Here is a 14493-nt window from a genome sequence, read left to right on the forward strand (position 1 = left end):
GCTGACTAAGACAGAAACTACATGGGGATGGGTTGGGTGTTTTTGGTAGGAGAGCACAAAGCTTCTCACCACTCACGAACATTAGCATAGAGAGGGCCAGGATGCTTGGGCATGTGCCTATGTTCGGGATGAGAATCTTCATCTTGTGATAGGGAAGCCTGCCGTCCCTCTAGGGCTGCAGAAACGAAAGCGACTCCCTGTGAAAGCTGTGGAAAATGCTTTCGAAATCCTACCTCCTCTGCCTGCTAGTAGTCTGAGTTCATGCTTAAAATCCTCCCCCTCCTCCTCATCCTCATCAAAAACATGGTCCCGTTTGCTTCACAGCTAAATTAATAGACTGTCCCCTTTTAACTCAGCCTGCCCCAAAGCGATTCGAGTTTGGAATGTAGCGGCACTGAGTATCCTGTAGAAACCCCAAGGATCACAAAGAAGCTTTCTCGAAAGGAAAAAATGAAAAGAAAGAAAAGAAAAGGGAAAAAAAAAGTTTCAGTCAGATAAAAGTGTTTGAGCAGTGTCTCAACTGAGCTCCTAAAACTGGAATTTCAGATATACAAGAGGACAGGAAACATCATTTGTGTGGGGGGCGTGGGTTTTTTTTTTTTTTTGTCTTTTGTCTTTTTACATGTCCATATTGTTTTCGTTCGATGCAGCTACGATGTTTCAGCCAAAGATAAAGATAAGAGGGTGGACAGGGCAGTGACCACCAGGACCAGCAATGGGCCCAGAGTGCAGCGTGGAGGGGCGGCCATTGATTTTGTGGTTATGTGGCTGGAAGCCCCAGCAAGACCGTTCTTTTCAAACTCCCGCTGAAAGAAAGAAGGTTTTCATTATCATTCACTGTGTGCACTCATTACAGCAGTTAGTGTTTAACCACACTCCCTGGTGTTCCCATTCGCACCTCCAGATCGCTCCATAACTCCCAAAGCTAACCCAAGATTTTTTACCACTGAGATTTCAACTCACTGACTGGTGGTTTCACGGGAGACTGAATCTAATGAGAACTATGCAGTTCTGTCCCCTACCCTCATATTTTTTGTTCCTCCATGATGGATCATTAAAATCCATCTGGAGGACTGATTTCAGCTCAGGGGGCCTGGTCATTCTTCACCCCAGTTCCCAGGTCCCTCGAGAGTTGTGCTAAATGGAAGGAATCCTTCTTGTGGGCATCCCCAATCAAGGGAGGACACTGGCTCCACACTGGAAGAATCCTTTCAGGAAAACTGCCCAGGTCATTTCTTATTCATGCATGTGAGGGGTCACATGGTATCCCCTGAGACAGGAAGCACAGGCAAGAGCCTCTGGCCAGCAGCCAGTCAACTCAGGATTTTATCTGCTTTGTTTTGTTTGGGGGCCACACCTGCTGTTCAGGGCTGACTCCTGGCTCTGTGCTCAAAGATTTACTTCTGGTGAGCTTGGGGAACCATTTGGGGTTCTGAGGATCAAACTCTGGTCGGTTACATGCAAGGCAAGCGCCCTACCTACTGTTCTATGGCTCCAGCCTCTCCACTCCTCAACTCTAGATTTTAGAATTGACAGAGCCTGCCCTGCTGGTGGGTCTGCAAGCCTACAGCTGTCCTTGTGGGACTCAGGCCACACCCCACCATAAGGAGCCAGGATCACCCGGGGTACAATCATCCAGTTCCTACCCTGAAAGTTGGGGTGAGGACTACCCTACTCTGGTCTGCTGTGGAGCCTGGAAACATGAGCACTATCCGACTCTGATGAACAAAGCATGGCCCCACCTTCTCCATGACCGATAGTTTTTCATGAATGGGGTCATTCTCAGACATTGGAAGGTGTTCATGCCATTGTCAACTCCCAGAAGAGGCTCCTGGATCCCACACTTAGCTCTGACCTGGTGTCCTAAGATCTGCTGCTGCCCCTTGCCTTGCCCGAGACAGAGGGATGGGATGGAGGGTGGAGCTGGGGAGGCCTTCCATGTTTCCTCTGGACCTGAGACATCCTCTCTCTGAGCTCTGTACATGACATTCCACCCCACAAACACAAGGTACTGCCTATAGAAATGAATGCAGAAAGACCCAGGAGGAAACATAACTTACATCAGCAAGGCAGAGCTGGGGGTTGCCCGATATGTTGGATTTCAGCTTCTGTGCCTGAAGAAAGACAAAACACAAAATCACTCAGGGAAGAGGCATGAGACACATGAGCCACCAACCAAGGGTCCAGGGAAGGGCGATTGTCAGGAACCTGTGAGTCTTAAACTCTGAGTCCAGGGACCAATTAGAAACTAGTTTTGATGAAGTATTTTATCCATTGTGGTGGTGATATGTTACTGTTTCAACACGTGACTTCAACATTTGCCATCTGATAATGCATGTCTCCATTTAGACCACCCCATTTCAGAGACTCGACAGTTCGTTACGTGGCTGGTCAGTACACCACTGGACGTGGCTACTTAAGAAAATATATTGTGTTCATCTATCTTTTAAATTCATTTCTATTTCTAAGTGCTGACCTGGGGGGAGGTGTCTTGAAAGTGAGAGTGGCTACAATCCAACTTCCCACTGGGGCTCAAGGGGAGGAGCCCACTAGACTTGCATGTGTGAAACCCTATATTCCATCTCAGGCATATGCACACACATGCATACGAACACACACACATTCTTATTTATCAGTGGGGGCAATTTGGGGGTTGAGACATGGGGCAGGGTCTTTTTCAGATGGGAATCAAGCAGGCTGGACATATTCCCCATCCAGCAATTAAAAATAATTTTTTTATTGAATCATCATGAGATACACCATTACAAAGCTGTTCATGATTGAGTTTCAGTCAAACACTGTTCCAACAACCATCCCTCCACCACGGTACATTTCCGATCACCAATCTCTCCAGTTTACTTTCCATCATCCCCCAACCTCCCGCCCCCACACTTGCCTCTATGGCAGCCACTTCTCTCTCTCTCTCTCTCTCTTTCTCTTTCTCTCTCTCTTTCTCTCTCTCTCACCCTCTCTCTATTTCTCCTTTTTTAACACTGTGTCTGGGGCAGATGTGAGGGTCCTGAGATACTAAGACTCCAGAAGTGCCCTCTCACCAGCACCTAAAATGAGGCCCTACTCCACCAAACTTTTGACCTGAGAAAATTACTTAATAAAACATTCCATCTCTCAAAGAACAAGCACGGAAACTGCTCATGCTGTGCTGTCCTCATTCAATAAAGAAAAGCAACTCAAGTGCAGAATGTAAGTGATGTAGTTAAGGCCACACAGCCCTTTGCTCGGAGTCAGGGGGACAGAGCAGGTCTTGAAAGCCTGGGATGACAAGATGCTCTTTCTAGCCTTCCAACACTTCTCCCAAGGTGATCCTGGCATGCTTGATACCTCGTGTCCCACTGAACCCCCCAATCCACAATAAGAATCCTGTTCATGATACCCCCAAGCCTCCAGGCAGGAGTTTGGTGGCTCTGAAAGACAAGAGCACTCAAGTGGCCAGAACAGGAGCCAAGGCCCCCAGGAAGCCCTCTCTGTGCTACAAGGCACAGGCTGCCCTGCTGGAGAAAGATTCTGAGACTCACTGAAAACATACCAGGTGGATGCAGTAGCACATGTACCCAAGGAGCCACTCACTGGCCAGAATGCCAGCTGTGGGAGGGAGCCGGCACAATCATTCCCTCTATTTGCATATGCCAGCTGTGAAGATGAACTAGAAACCTTTCAACAGGCATCCCAGTAATCAGCACCATGCACCCCTGGGCTGCTCAAAGGTCACAAAATGTTATGGGGATGAGGCTCAGAGGGGGACGGTGAGAGGAGTGGAGCCTGACCAGAAAGCCTCCTATTAGCCTATATGAATAGCATCCTGGCCCACTGTATAGCTACCGACAGAGAAGAATGTGTAGAACTTGACAGGTTTTATTTCTGTTCAGGCCTGGAATTGTGCCCAGACACCTAAATGGCCCCAAAACATCACCTCCTGTCTTGTCCTTTCTAGGCCATCTCCTCCAAAACACGCAAACCCTTGTCAGGCCTCCTTGTCCCTAAGAGCCACTGAAAAGTGCCGAGATGCACCTGAACTTCCTGTTAGGAACACAGTCCTGACTTCCTGCCACTGCTCTGCTTCAGGTCATGGGAAAGATTCACTGTGGTTCTGGGCGTGTCTGGCCCAGAAGGCTGAGAGGGCTATTCCTGTCTTGTCCCACTGGCACTGGTTGGCACACTTTCCCCATGACACTCACAAGTTGCAATGTTTGCTTCCTAGCATGTCTGACACCGGTGTGCATTACCTGCTACCCAGCATTAGAAAATGAATCTTTGTATAGGCCTCCCCCAGTGGACTAGAAAACACTATTCTCTTAGTGCTCAGGAGGCCTCATGGTGGTAGTGGAGTCTTGGCCAATGGGGTGAAGTGCTCAATGTCAAGGCCCAAGGATTGAGGGCAGCTATGGTGTCCAGATACCTGGGTCACTCTGGAGGTGCTGGGGACCTTCAGAGCCACAGCTGGCTGTGCTTGAGGGCCTCCAAGATTGCACCCAGCAATGATACTGGAGACCAGGGCTTGTAAGAGCATGAAGTGGGTTGGCCGGATACATGGCACACACTTTAACTGCTGTAGTAGCACAGTTCTTAAGTGGACTGTGGCCCTCTGGAGGAGGCAACTGACCCTTGGCAGTTACTGAGAGCTCAGTATGCTCAGGGTTGTGAGCGTACAACCAGGCACACACGCAACTTTAACTTCCACCAAAGAACGACCTCCTGGGAGTGGCTGGAATCCTCTTTCCAATCACTGTGCAAAATGCATCTAACCAGTTCCAAGTCTATGAAGCCTCTGGACTCCTCTTTCCCGCCGATACCTTGCTGGCGACTCTCTAAAGACAATGGCCATAGTTTATGTGGCCCAGTCATCTGTTCTTGGACACCTGGCAGTGTCTATGGTGGAGGGAAGCGTTCAACCAGGAGGAGGAGGGGGTGCTGAAAGGTGGTAAGGTGTCATGCATTAAACTGCATATTTAAAAAAGTTCTCATAGAGGCAGACTGGTAAGTGGGCGGCAAATGGAGGGGAGTGGGAGGAAGTGGGCACTGGTGAGGGAATCCATGTTTAAACATTGTATGCATGAAACCCCATCATGAATAACTTTAAAATTTCACAGACTAAATTAAAAGGGGGAGGGGAGATGGTAATGCCCACTGTCTGCCCTTCCCTGCCTGAGGAGCTCACCCAGGCCTTCACTGAAGTCGGAAGCAGCTACCTAAGCTCCTCTTGCCTTCCAGGATAGGCTGGTGGGTTTAAAGCATCAGCTACAGAGCAAAAGTAGCACCGCCAAAGCAGACTCCTACAAAGGCACCAAGAAAATGCTTCCTTTCCCGTTCCCTGTCTGCCAAAGCCACGGGAGCACGCGGCGCTCTGAGGCTTAGCAGTCCGAGCACACAGGTAGGTTTCCACACTGTGCCTGCCTGAAGTATTAATTCAGCCTCCTCTTCAGGGAGGCTGGGGACTATGGGAAGTCCCCAGGACTGCAAACGAAAGGCAGAGAGGACCCAGAATTCCACCCGAGCCTAGAAAAACACCGTCAGAGCTGATTAGAAGGCCAAGGGCAAGTGTTCCCATAATTGGAATGGCAAATAGAGTAACAGAATCCAAGAACTTACAAAAACGAGAGCTCTTGAAATCCCCTGCAAACCAGTGGCATTTACTATGGATGGAGTCAACTATAGGCGGTTGCACTGGCTGTCCAGGACCTGGGAGGGTCTCCAAGCTGTCAGCAAACGGGTGTGGTCAGGAATTGGAGCCTGGGTCTGATTAGCTGCTTTTATGCTGATAAATGCTGTATGTCTTGTCTGAACCCCCTCCAGGGACCTCTGCACAGCCGACCCTTCGCTTAATCCAGTGCACTAAGAACATCTGGTTCTTCCAGCCCATTTCAGAACCTGAGCAGCCTGTTATTTCCACATTTTTAAAGGCTTTTAGTCTGAGCATTTAAAAAAATACATCAAGCAGTTATCAATGTCTTGCTAGTCAGGTATGATAAATGCAAACAGATGAAATTACAGGGCGTCTCTACTTTCAATTACTGCAAAGAGGAATGCAGGCTGGAAGTGTTGTTCCAGGTGATGAAACTTGGGGGAACAGGGAAGAGGAGGGTGATTCTGAGATCTTGCAAGGTGTACGAGACACTGCGAGAGAACCTTTAAACTGCTAAAACCCGGGAAACAGTGCTGTTAGAGCTGGCACCGGATAGGAAACCAGATTGATTAGCCTGACATGCACAGAATATAACCAGGCTGGACCATATAGAAACCCAAGGAAAACAGGAGAGGAGAAACCAATCTGATTTTCCTAAAAGCGCATTTTGAACACCTTTACAACCAACTGAGAAATAAAGGACTTTTGTGAAAGAAACTTGTATATAGCTAATTAGGAAAACCTAGCTGACTTTTCACTGCTTGGGTAGTAAGAAGTCACAAACACAGTTCCCAGAGGTTTTCATCTTGAGAATAGGGGGAGAAGGTGAGGGGATGCCTGTCGCTCAGTCTGGACCCTTGCTGTCATTCTAGAAAACCAGGGGACCCGTGCTTGGGCCACTTCATCCACTTCATTAGCCTTGTCCCTCCAGCAGCTGTTACAAAATCGTCACTGGCGGCAATTGGCAAGTCCAGGCACGCTGGATAATAGAATTTCCAGGGCACTGTCTTTTTTGCAGGGCCAGACCTCGCCAGTCCCTGGCACCAGAGGGTTAATGAATGCATTAGATGCTGTTAACCTCCTTTACCTGGAGTCAGGATGAGGACTCTCTTGCTTCACTCCCCAGTGATTAGCATTTGGAGAGCCCACGGCTGACTTGGACACAGGCGCACACACCATTTACAGCTCACAGTGGAGCCCAATCACCTGCCACTGCGCACACGCAGGAGAGTCCTGTCCACGGCAGGGGCTCAGGAGCCTGGGAACTGGGCACGTACACTATGTCAATGAACTTGGACAACTTGGAAGTCCAGCCTCTACTGCACCGGGACTCACTTTCTGTTGAGAAGTGAGTGTTTCATCTTAGGTTTTTAGGCAGCTGTCAGCCAGCAGGGCATGGAACATTTCTCTACTCTTCTTCCTGCAGAAGAAATGCCGGTTTCTGCTCTACCTCCAGAAAATTAAACCAGAGGAAGCTGCCCAATTCAATAGCAACAGACTGTCCAGGCTGCAGCCAAATGGTCATAATTAATGATGCTTCTGGTTCTTTTCTCCCTGCTTTACTGATTAGAGAGATTTGCTATATTAGGAACCTGTTTGCTTAATGACAGAATACAAGCAATAAACAGAGAAATACACAGACTGTAAAATGCAATCAACTTTGCTCTCCAGCACTAAGTACCTCGCGGCATCTATCACACTTGTCAATACCAGTTTATTAGCATATGGGCCGCTTCTGCAGCATAAATCGGACTCTCACTGGGGCAAAGCATTGCGTGAGTGCTCTCTGCAAGAGTCCATAACTCAAGCCATTGCTCGTTTTGATCTGCACCTTTTACATTTTCTTGCAACGAAACAGGGGGAGAAGGGTATGTACCTAACTCCAAAGGATAAATGCGTGAAGGGGTCTGCTCTGGAGCTTGCATTTTTCATACTGCAATTTAAATACACTCCATTCTGCATCATATACCTGAAATACAGGCATCTATAGCTGAGTTTAGAGATGGCATTTACTTCCTAACAACTTGATTGTGGACTCGATCCATAGATTTGCCCGGTAATTTCTGCACAATAAAAGAACAAAGAAACTGCCTGCTAGTAAATCCAGGCAGAGGAATGGTGGTCTGCACAGGACTTGGTGATCTTATTACTCTTTTCAGTTTTTTTTTTTTTTTTTAGTTTTTCCATTGGACTGTGGACAGGCTGGGAAGGTTTTATTGCTGGTCTGGTTCCAAGCAGTTGGCTAGTCCTTCTAAAAATCCCTGCCACTGTCTATTCTGAAACTCACCTTTCCTAGTGATTTGCTTTTCCTCCCAACCTGGTAACAACTGCTTGCAGCCACTGAGCTGAATAATGCGCAGTAAAGTCAGCTGCGTAAAACAAGTGGACACATAAATAAGGCAGCTGAGTGCCCCAGGGCCTGCAGGCCTGTCTTTCAGAGTTTATGCCCAAGGGGGAAGGGACTCTTTTCCTCCAGGTTAATTTCCACAAGTCCCTTGGACCCTGGCACAGGACAGAGAGAGTGGAGGGCTGTGAGGAGGAGGGTGAGGATAGGCAACTATCCTTCTGATAAAGGGGAGGTGAGGAGCTTAGAAGGACGGGGGGGAGTAGGGGGGAAGGGGGGCTTCTCTTTTCAACCTCTCTTCTGTTTACACGCCCTCGAAGTTGTGTCTACACACTCCCTGAAATGCAGTCAAACACTTTCAAGTGTGTTCCCCTGAGGCCTTATAAAAATATTCCAGTGGGGTGGGCACAGAGTTGGCAAGACCCACCGGTGCTCGCTGGTAGAGCTGGTCATGAGATGGGGTGGAAAAGGCTGGAACCCAGAACCATGTCTGAGCCCCGAGGAGGCACAGGCAAAGCCCCTGGTGGTCTGTTAGATGAGACCTCCAACAGTTCAAGTGTAGAGAACTGGCATAAAGCCAGATGGGACGGGGTGGGTGCATACGTACGTCACAACCTTGAACTTGATGTGGATTCATACTACAGAGTCCAGAAAATCAGGGAGCACTTCACTATGCTCCCAAACTTAACTGTGTCATTTAGCCTGAGCTCAGGGTGAGGTTTAGCCTGGAAACCCTCTTGGCTGTTGGGGCTAGAGAGGACCAGAGCTCACAGGTAAGTTGAGAATTCCTGTTTAAAGGTAAGAATCATTGGGCCTGGTGTGATAATACAGTAGGTAGGGCATTTGCCTTGCACACAGCATCCCATATAGCATCCCAAGTACTGTCAGGAGTAGTTTCTAAGTGTAAAGTCAGGAGTAATCCCTGAGCATCATCGGGTGTGGCTTCAAAACCAAAACCAAACAGAACAAGGTATGAATCAATAACTTGCTGACAAATTCCTCATTTGTATCAAATCCTTCCCCCCCAAATTTTAAGCTTTTAAAATTTTTTTTGTAAGAACACAAAGATGATAAAAATACTTAATGACACTTGAAAAGGTCGCAATGATTCTGGTTTTATTTTATGGTTTAGGGGCCAAATGTGGATGTGCTCAGAATAAAATGGCACATAGAGGTTCAAGTACAAGCTCACTTGATTCTTTTAAGCTGCCTCTCAGCTGGGGCAAGGAGAGGCCCGCTGGGCACATTTGCTGATTACAGGGGAGTGGAGAGCTGGTCAGGTTGGTTAAATGTCAGTCCACTAAGAGAGCTTTTACTATGATTTAGCACCAGCTTCTGGTACTGGCCTGATTGATATATAAGGTTAAAAAAAAAAGCTCAAGTGAGGCAGGTCTCAGACCTGGCTTTCCAAGCATCAGCTAGAATGATAATCATTCAAGGCCCTCATGAAGATGTGACCCTCCGACTGGGACTTGGGTTAGAAGTTCTTTTAAACTCCAAGTTGCCATTAATGACCTAGCAGCTTCTCTGTGGTCTCTATGCTGGGTTGGGCAGTGTTGGAAAAATATCAAACACAAGCTCATTAGGCTTGGGAATGTGATGTAGTGGGGATAAAATTTTAAGCCAGGACTTAAAATTAAATTCCTAGTGTTTAAAAAATGAATTCTCTGTACTGAAAACCATAATGCCCAAAAGGAGAGAGGGGGAAGAAGAGGAAGAGAAGGAAGAGGAGGAGGAGGAGGAGGAGGAGGAAGAGGAGGAGGAGGAGGAGGAGGAGGAAGAGGAGGAGGAGGAGGAGGAGGAGGAGGAGCAGTTGGAGAGGAAGAAGAAGAAGAAAAGTGCCTGCCATAGAGGCAGACTTGGGGGTGGGGTGGCCAGAGGGAAGCTGGGGACATTGGTGGTGGAAATGTACACTGGTGGAGGGGTAGATGTTGGAACGTTGTATGACTGAAACCCAATCATGAACAGTTTTGTATCTGTGTACCTCACAGTGATTCAAAGAAAGAAAAAAGAAGGAAGGAAGGAAGGAAGTAAAGAAGGATAGAACAGGAGGGGCCAGAGAGATAGTTGAGCAGGCAGGGCACTGCCTCGCATGCAGCCAACCCCAGTTCAGGCCCTAATAACCCTTATGGTCTCCTGAGCCTATCAGGTGATCCTTGAGCACAGAGCCAGAAGTAAGCCCAGAGCACTGGCAGGTGTGACTTTGTCTCCCTGCCAAACGGATGCCAGGAAGGAGAGAGATCCTGAAGGAGACAAGAGAGTCCTCCCGCTGGGCCTCGCTGACCTGTCAGTCTGCCACACGTCGCACAGGGATGCCTGCAGCCCTGGCTGGAAATCTGAAGGGAATGGCAGAACGGCTTGGCCCGTGGTGAGCAGAACCTTCCAGCAGCCGGGAGCAGGAGCCGCACGTGGTGTTCGCCGCTCCCACTGCCCTCCCCCACCTCCCAGACTCCTCTGACATTCATCGCGCTGCTCACCAACTAGGGGTCAACCCAGGTGACAGATCCCAGAACTGTTTTTCAATTTTTCATTTGCTTGATTAGTATTTAGACAAGAAGCGATTGTGAGCTCTGTTTTGGAAAATGACTTCCGGTTAACAATAAGATGAGGTGATGCCACATGTGAAAGATGTCTGGGTTGGAGATGGGGGATGTTTGGGAGGGCTCGTGTTGAGCCATACTGATGTGAAGGCTAGGGGGCATGGATGCCGGGGAGGGGGAGGTGGCCTTAAAATGAAACATTTGTTTTCTCAAAATGTGCAGTGGGAAATTCAAATGCGCCTGAGCAACAGGAAAGATTCATTGTGGTCTCCCCTGAGAAGTGCATGGAGCTGAGCCCCTCAGCCATGCTTGCTCATCACCATCAGATAATATTTATTAAGCCCCTCATTCTCCATGCGCTGACAGGCAGCTGAGTGCGGGCCCTAATGGCTCTGTGACAAATGGTACCTCTACAGCTCGTGAGAGACGCCTGCTTGGGAGACAGTACAGGCCCTGGGCCTTTGCTCGCCCTCGGGTTCTGAAGATGTGTTGTTGAGAGGTGTGTGTGTGGGGTGGGCGGGAGGTTGTGGGAGACTGGAGAAAAGTCCAAACATTTTAAACTAAAAAAATGAAAAGACAGGTTTTTGGGAGCCATAGAGCTAATGCAGAGGTACACACTCTTGTCTCGCGTGTGGCTGACCCTGTTTGATGACCCATCCTGCATCTAGTGCCCTGAACTTTGCCGGGAGTGATTCCCTGAGCTCACAGCCAGGAGTCAGCCCCCAGAGCCTCCGGGGGTGTCTCTCCTAAAATGGCTTGTTTTTTGTAGACATCATAAAATATTCTACAAAACAGAGGAACATCAAGTAGACTACGAAGGGTGATGTCTGTGGGTAACCATCCCTGCTGGTAATGATTAGAATTCCTCTCCATTTTACTCAAAAATACTCACTAAAGACTCACATAGGCACAAAAGGGTTTTAGGGTTGTGTGTAATCCCCGTCTGTGCGGATCAGGAAATAGGGTTTGGGGCAGGCTGGTGGCATTCAGGTTTCTGCCGTGTGGGTGGCTGGGAGATCTGGCTCTGACTCTCTGGCACATGCTGGCTGGTTCTGTGTCAGACAGGGCCCCTCATTATCTCCCGTAATCCTTGGACAAGCCAGAGAAATCATGTGTTATCTGACTGGTTTGGGTCTGGGTAGGATGGGAATAAGCCCATGTGGCCAGAATCAGCCACATGGCTGACAAGGAGCCCACAGCATTAGGGGCCTCCCCCGTCTCACCTCTAAAGCCAAAGCAACTTGTGCAAATGTGGCTTCTATGGCAATGGGAGAGGGCAGGATGGGCCTGTGGTTATGGTGCCCCCACAGGCTCCTGGAACTGTGGCCATCGGATACCACATGTAAGGCCCTGGAGCCACAGGGCATGTCTACCCATGACCGCCACCGTCCTGAGAGCCCGCTAGACAGTATATCGCATGACTGTCCATAGGGCTCAAAAGGAAGGTGCCCAACAGAGGAAGTCTGGATTTGCTCATTTTACCCCTGAGGGAGACTTGCCGCTCCCTTAGATTGGAGTATTGCTCTTGGACTGGAGCAATGCACAGTGTGTAGGGCGTTGGACTTGCATGTGGCCAACCCGGGTTGGATTCCTCCATCCCTCTCAGAGAGCCCAGCAAGCTACCGAGAGTATCACACCTGCATGGAAAAGTCTAGCAAGCTCTCCGTGATGTATTTGACGTATTTACACACAGCCAAAAACAGTAACAGCAAGTCTCACAATGGAGACATTAGTGGTGCCTGCTCAAGCACATCAATGAACAATGGGAGGACAGTGCTACAGTGCTACCCTTGAGGGACTTTTCAGGCCACATATGCATGCTCAAGATCACTCTTGGTGATGGTACTCAGGTGACAATATATGGTGCTGAAACTGAACCATCATGAACCATGTGCAAGGTAAGTGTCTTAACTTCTGGACTATCTGTAGAGAACAAGATTGAACCTCATTCCCAAGAGAACCATTGCTGGGAGCCAAGATATAGCTCAGTGGTATATCACATGCCCTGCATGTATGAGACTCTGGATTCACTGCCCCCAAATGAAATTCGGACTGTTGAGCACCAAGGCCACTTCCTCCCACATCTGTGCTCCATGGCTAACACAAGGCACAGCCTTTTACTGTGAGAGGCATGGCTGGTTAGAAGTCCTGAGGATAAAAGGTCAGTAGGGGATACAAGAAATTGGATTTATTTATAGTATGTGGCCTAAGTGTGCTCCGAGGGATTCTCGTAGGTTCCCCAGAACGAGGGAGCATATTTATGGCCAGGAGGGCGCAGACGTCCTCTTCTTTTTTATTAAGCATGTTTATTACGCAGCAATTGAGTTAAGCAGCTGTCCAAGTGCTGAATTACTGTCCCACAGATGGGCAGCCTCCCTGCCTCTGGCCCTCAGGTGGGGCCTTCCAGCATGCCGTGAGAAGACCCATCCTTTGCCTTCCCATCCTTTATCTGTGATGCTCATTCTTTGAGAAAAAAAATTTTTTTAAAATGATGATTCAGAACCTTGAAGGGGTGAGCATAAAAGTAACTGGTTCTACCTGGGGTCACTCAACTTAGTTTCCAAAGTAGACACCAAATTGCCCCTTTCTCATGAGCTCCTCCTGTTCTTGGGGGCCATGGAGGCCAAACAAAAAAAATCAAATAATGACAAAATTGAAGATGTTATGGTGCAGGCAGTGTAGCGACTGTGCAGAAGAATTTTAATTTGTTAATGGTCGCAAGCCCTCCTAGGCAGCCTTGCTCATTACTCCCAGATTACCAGCACTGAAGACAAGGGTGGATATGAAGCTGCCCTCTTATAGTGCCCACAGGGAGGGGGACTTCCCTATAGCAAGAAGTCTGGCCCTTGACTAGTGGTCTCTGCTCTGATGAACGACTGCCTTGTTCTTAATTTGCAGACTGGCCACTCTCTGCAGGACCCTGGCCCAAGGAAGTACTCGCCCAAGGACTTGCAGCCAAGTTAGACATAACACAAAGAGGAGGGCACTTATCATGCATGTGGATGCCCCTTCTTTCATCCCCAGCAGCATGTATGATTCCTTGAGCATCCCCAGGTGTGCCCCTTCCTCCTTCCCAAAATAAAAACAAAAACTGGACTGCCCACAATTAACACTGTATTTGGCCATAGCCGTATTATATTAAAGAAATTTCGGTTTTAAGGGCTGGAGCGATAAAACAGCAGGGAGGGCACTTGCTTTGCTCATAGCCAAACCCAGTATCGAATATGGTCCCCTGAGCTATGCCAGGAGTGATCCCTGAGCTCAGAAGTGAGTCCTGGGAACCCTGCTAAGTGTGGCCCCCAAACCAGACAGACAGGGAGTGTGGGTCTAGGGCCAGGGAACAGAGGACACAGTAGTTGAGCAGACCTAGATCCCTCGGCAGCAAGATGCTTTTCAGTGGTGGCATTCTCATAAAGAAGACCAGGGCCAGGGAAAGGACTATCTCTGTCACTGGGATGCCTGGCCTTGGCGTGGCTCTCAGGCAAGCTCACATTTTCACCAGAAATGCTCTGGGGCTGACAAAAATAAGGAAACTAGAGAACCCTGCGAAGATGGACAAGAGGGACAAGAGGAGGCTCATGTCTTGGCAGGGTGATGCAGGAGAGGCCTCTGCTCTACTGCTGTAGCTGTTGCCTCATTCCGTGTCAGTTCCTTCCACACAACCATAAAAGATGCCACTGCTTTTAGCAGAGACAGGATATGAAGCGAAGGCCCTGGGCTGCTGCACTGTGGACAGGAAGGGGCAGAGCCACGCCCACCTCAGACAGGAAGGGGCAGAGCCACGCCCACCTCAGACAGGAAGGGGCAGAGCCACGCCCACCTCAGACAGGAAGGGGCAGAGCCACGCCCACCTCAGATAGGAAGGGGCAGAGCCACGCCCACCTCAGATAGGAAGGGGCAGAGCCACGCCCACCTCAGATAGGAAGGGGCAGAGCCACGCCCACCTCAGACAGGAAGGGGCAGAGCCACGC

At 49.0% G+C, this 14493-nt stretch overlaps 1 protein-coding gene across 4 annotated transcripts in view; it reads right to left on the reverse strand.

Moving 5' to 3' along the window:
- Positions 1-221: 221 nt before the first annotated feature.
- GFRA1 (GDNF family receptor alpha 1) overlaps positions 222-14493 on the reverse strand; it is a 231242-nt gene continuing 216970 nt past the window's right edge. For all 4 annotated transcript variants that reach the window (XM_056120569.1, XM_056120568.1, XM_056120570.1 and 1 more), the window contains 2 exons: positions 2061-2114; positions 222-806 (listed from right to left, as the gene is read on the reverse strand). In XM_056120569.1, coding sequence (XP_055976544.1) covers positions 651-806; positions 2061-2114 — 210 coding nt within the window. In that variant the 3' untranslated portion in view covers positions 222-650. The remainder of the gene's footprint in view (positions 807-2060; positions 2115-14493) is intronic.

The sequence above is a fragment of the Sorex fumeus genome, unplaced genomic scaffold (genome assembly GCF_029834395.1).
Source record: "Sorex fumeus unplaced genomic scaffold, SorFum_2.1 ptg000043l, whole genome shotgun sequence".
NCBI lineage: Eukaryota > Metazoa > Chordata > Mammalia > Eulipotyphla > Soricidae > Sorex > Sorex fumeus.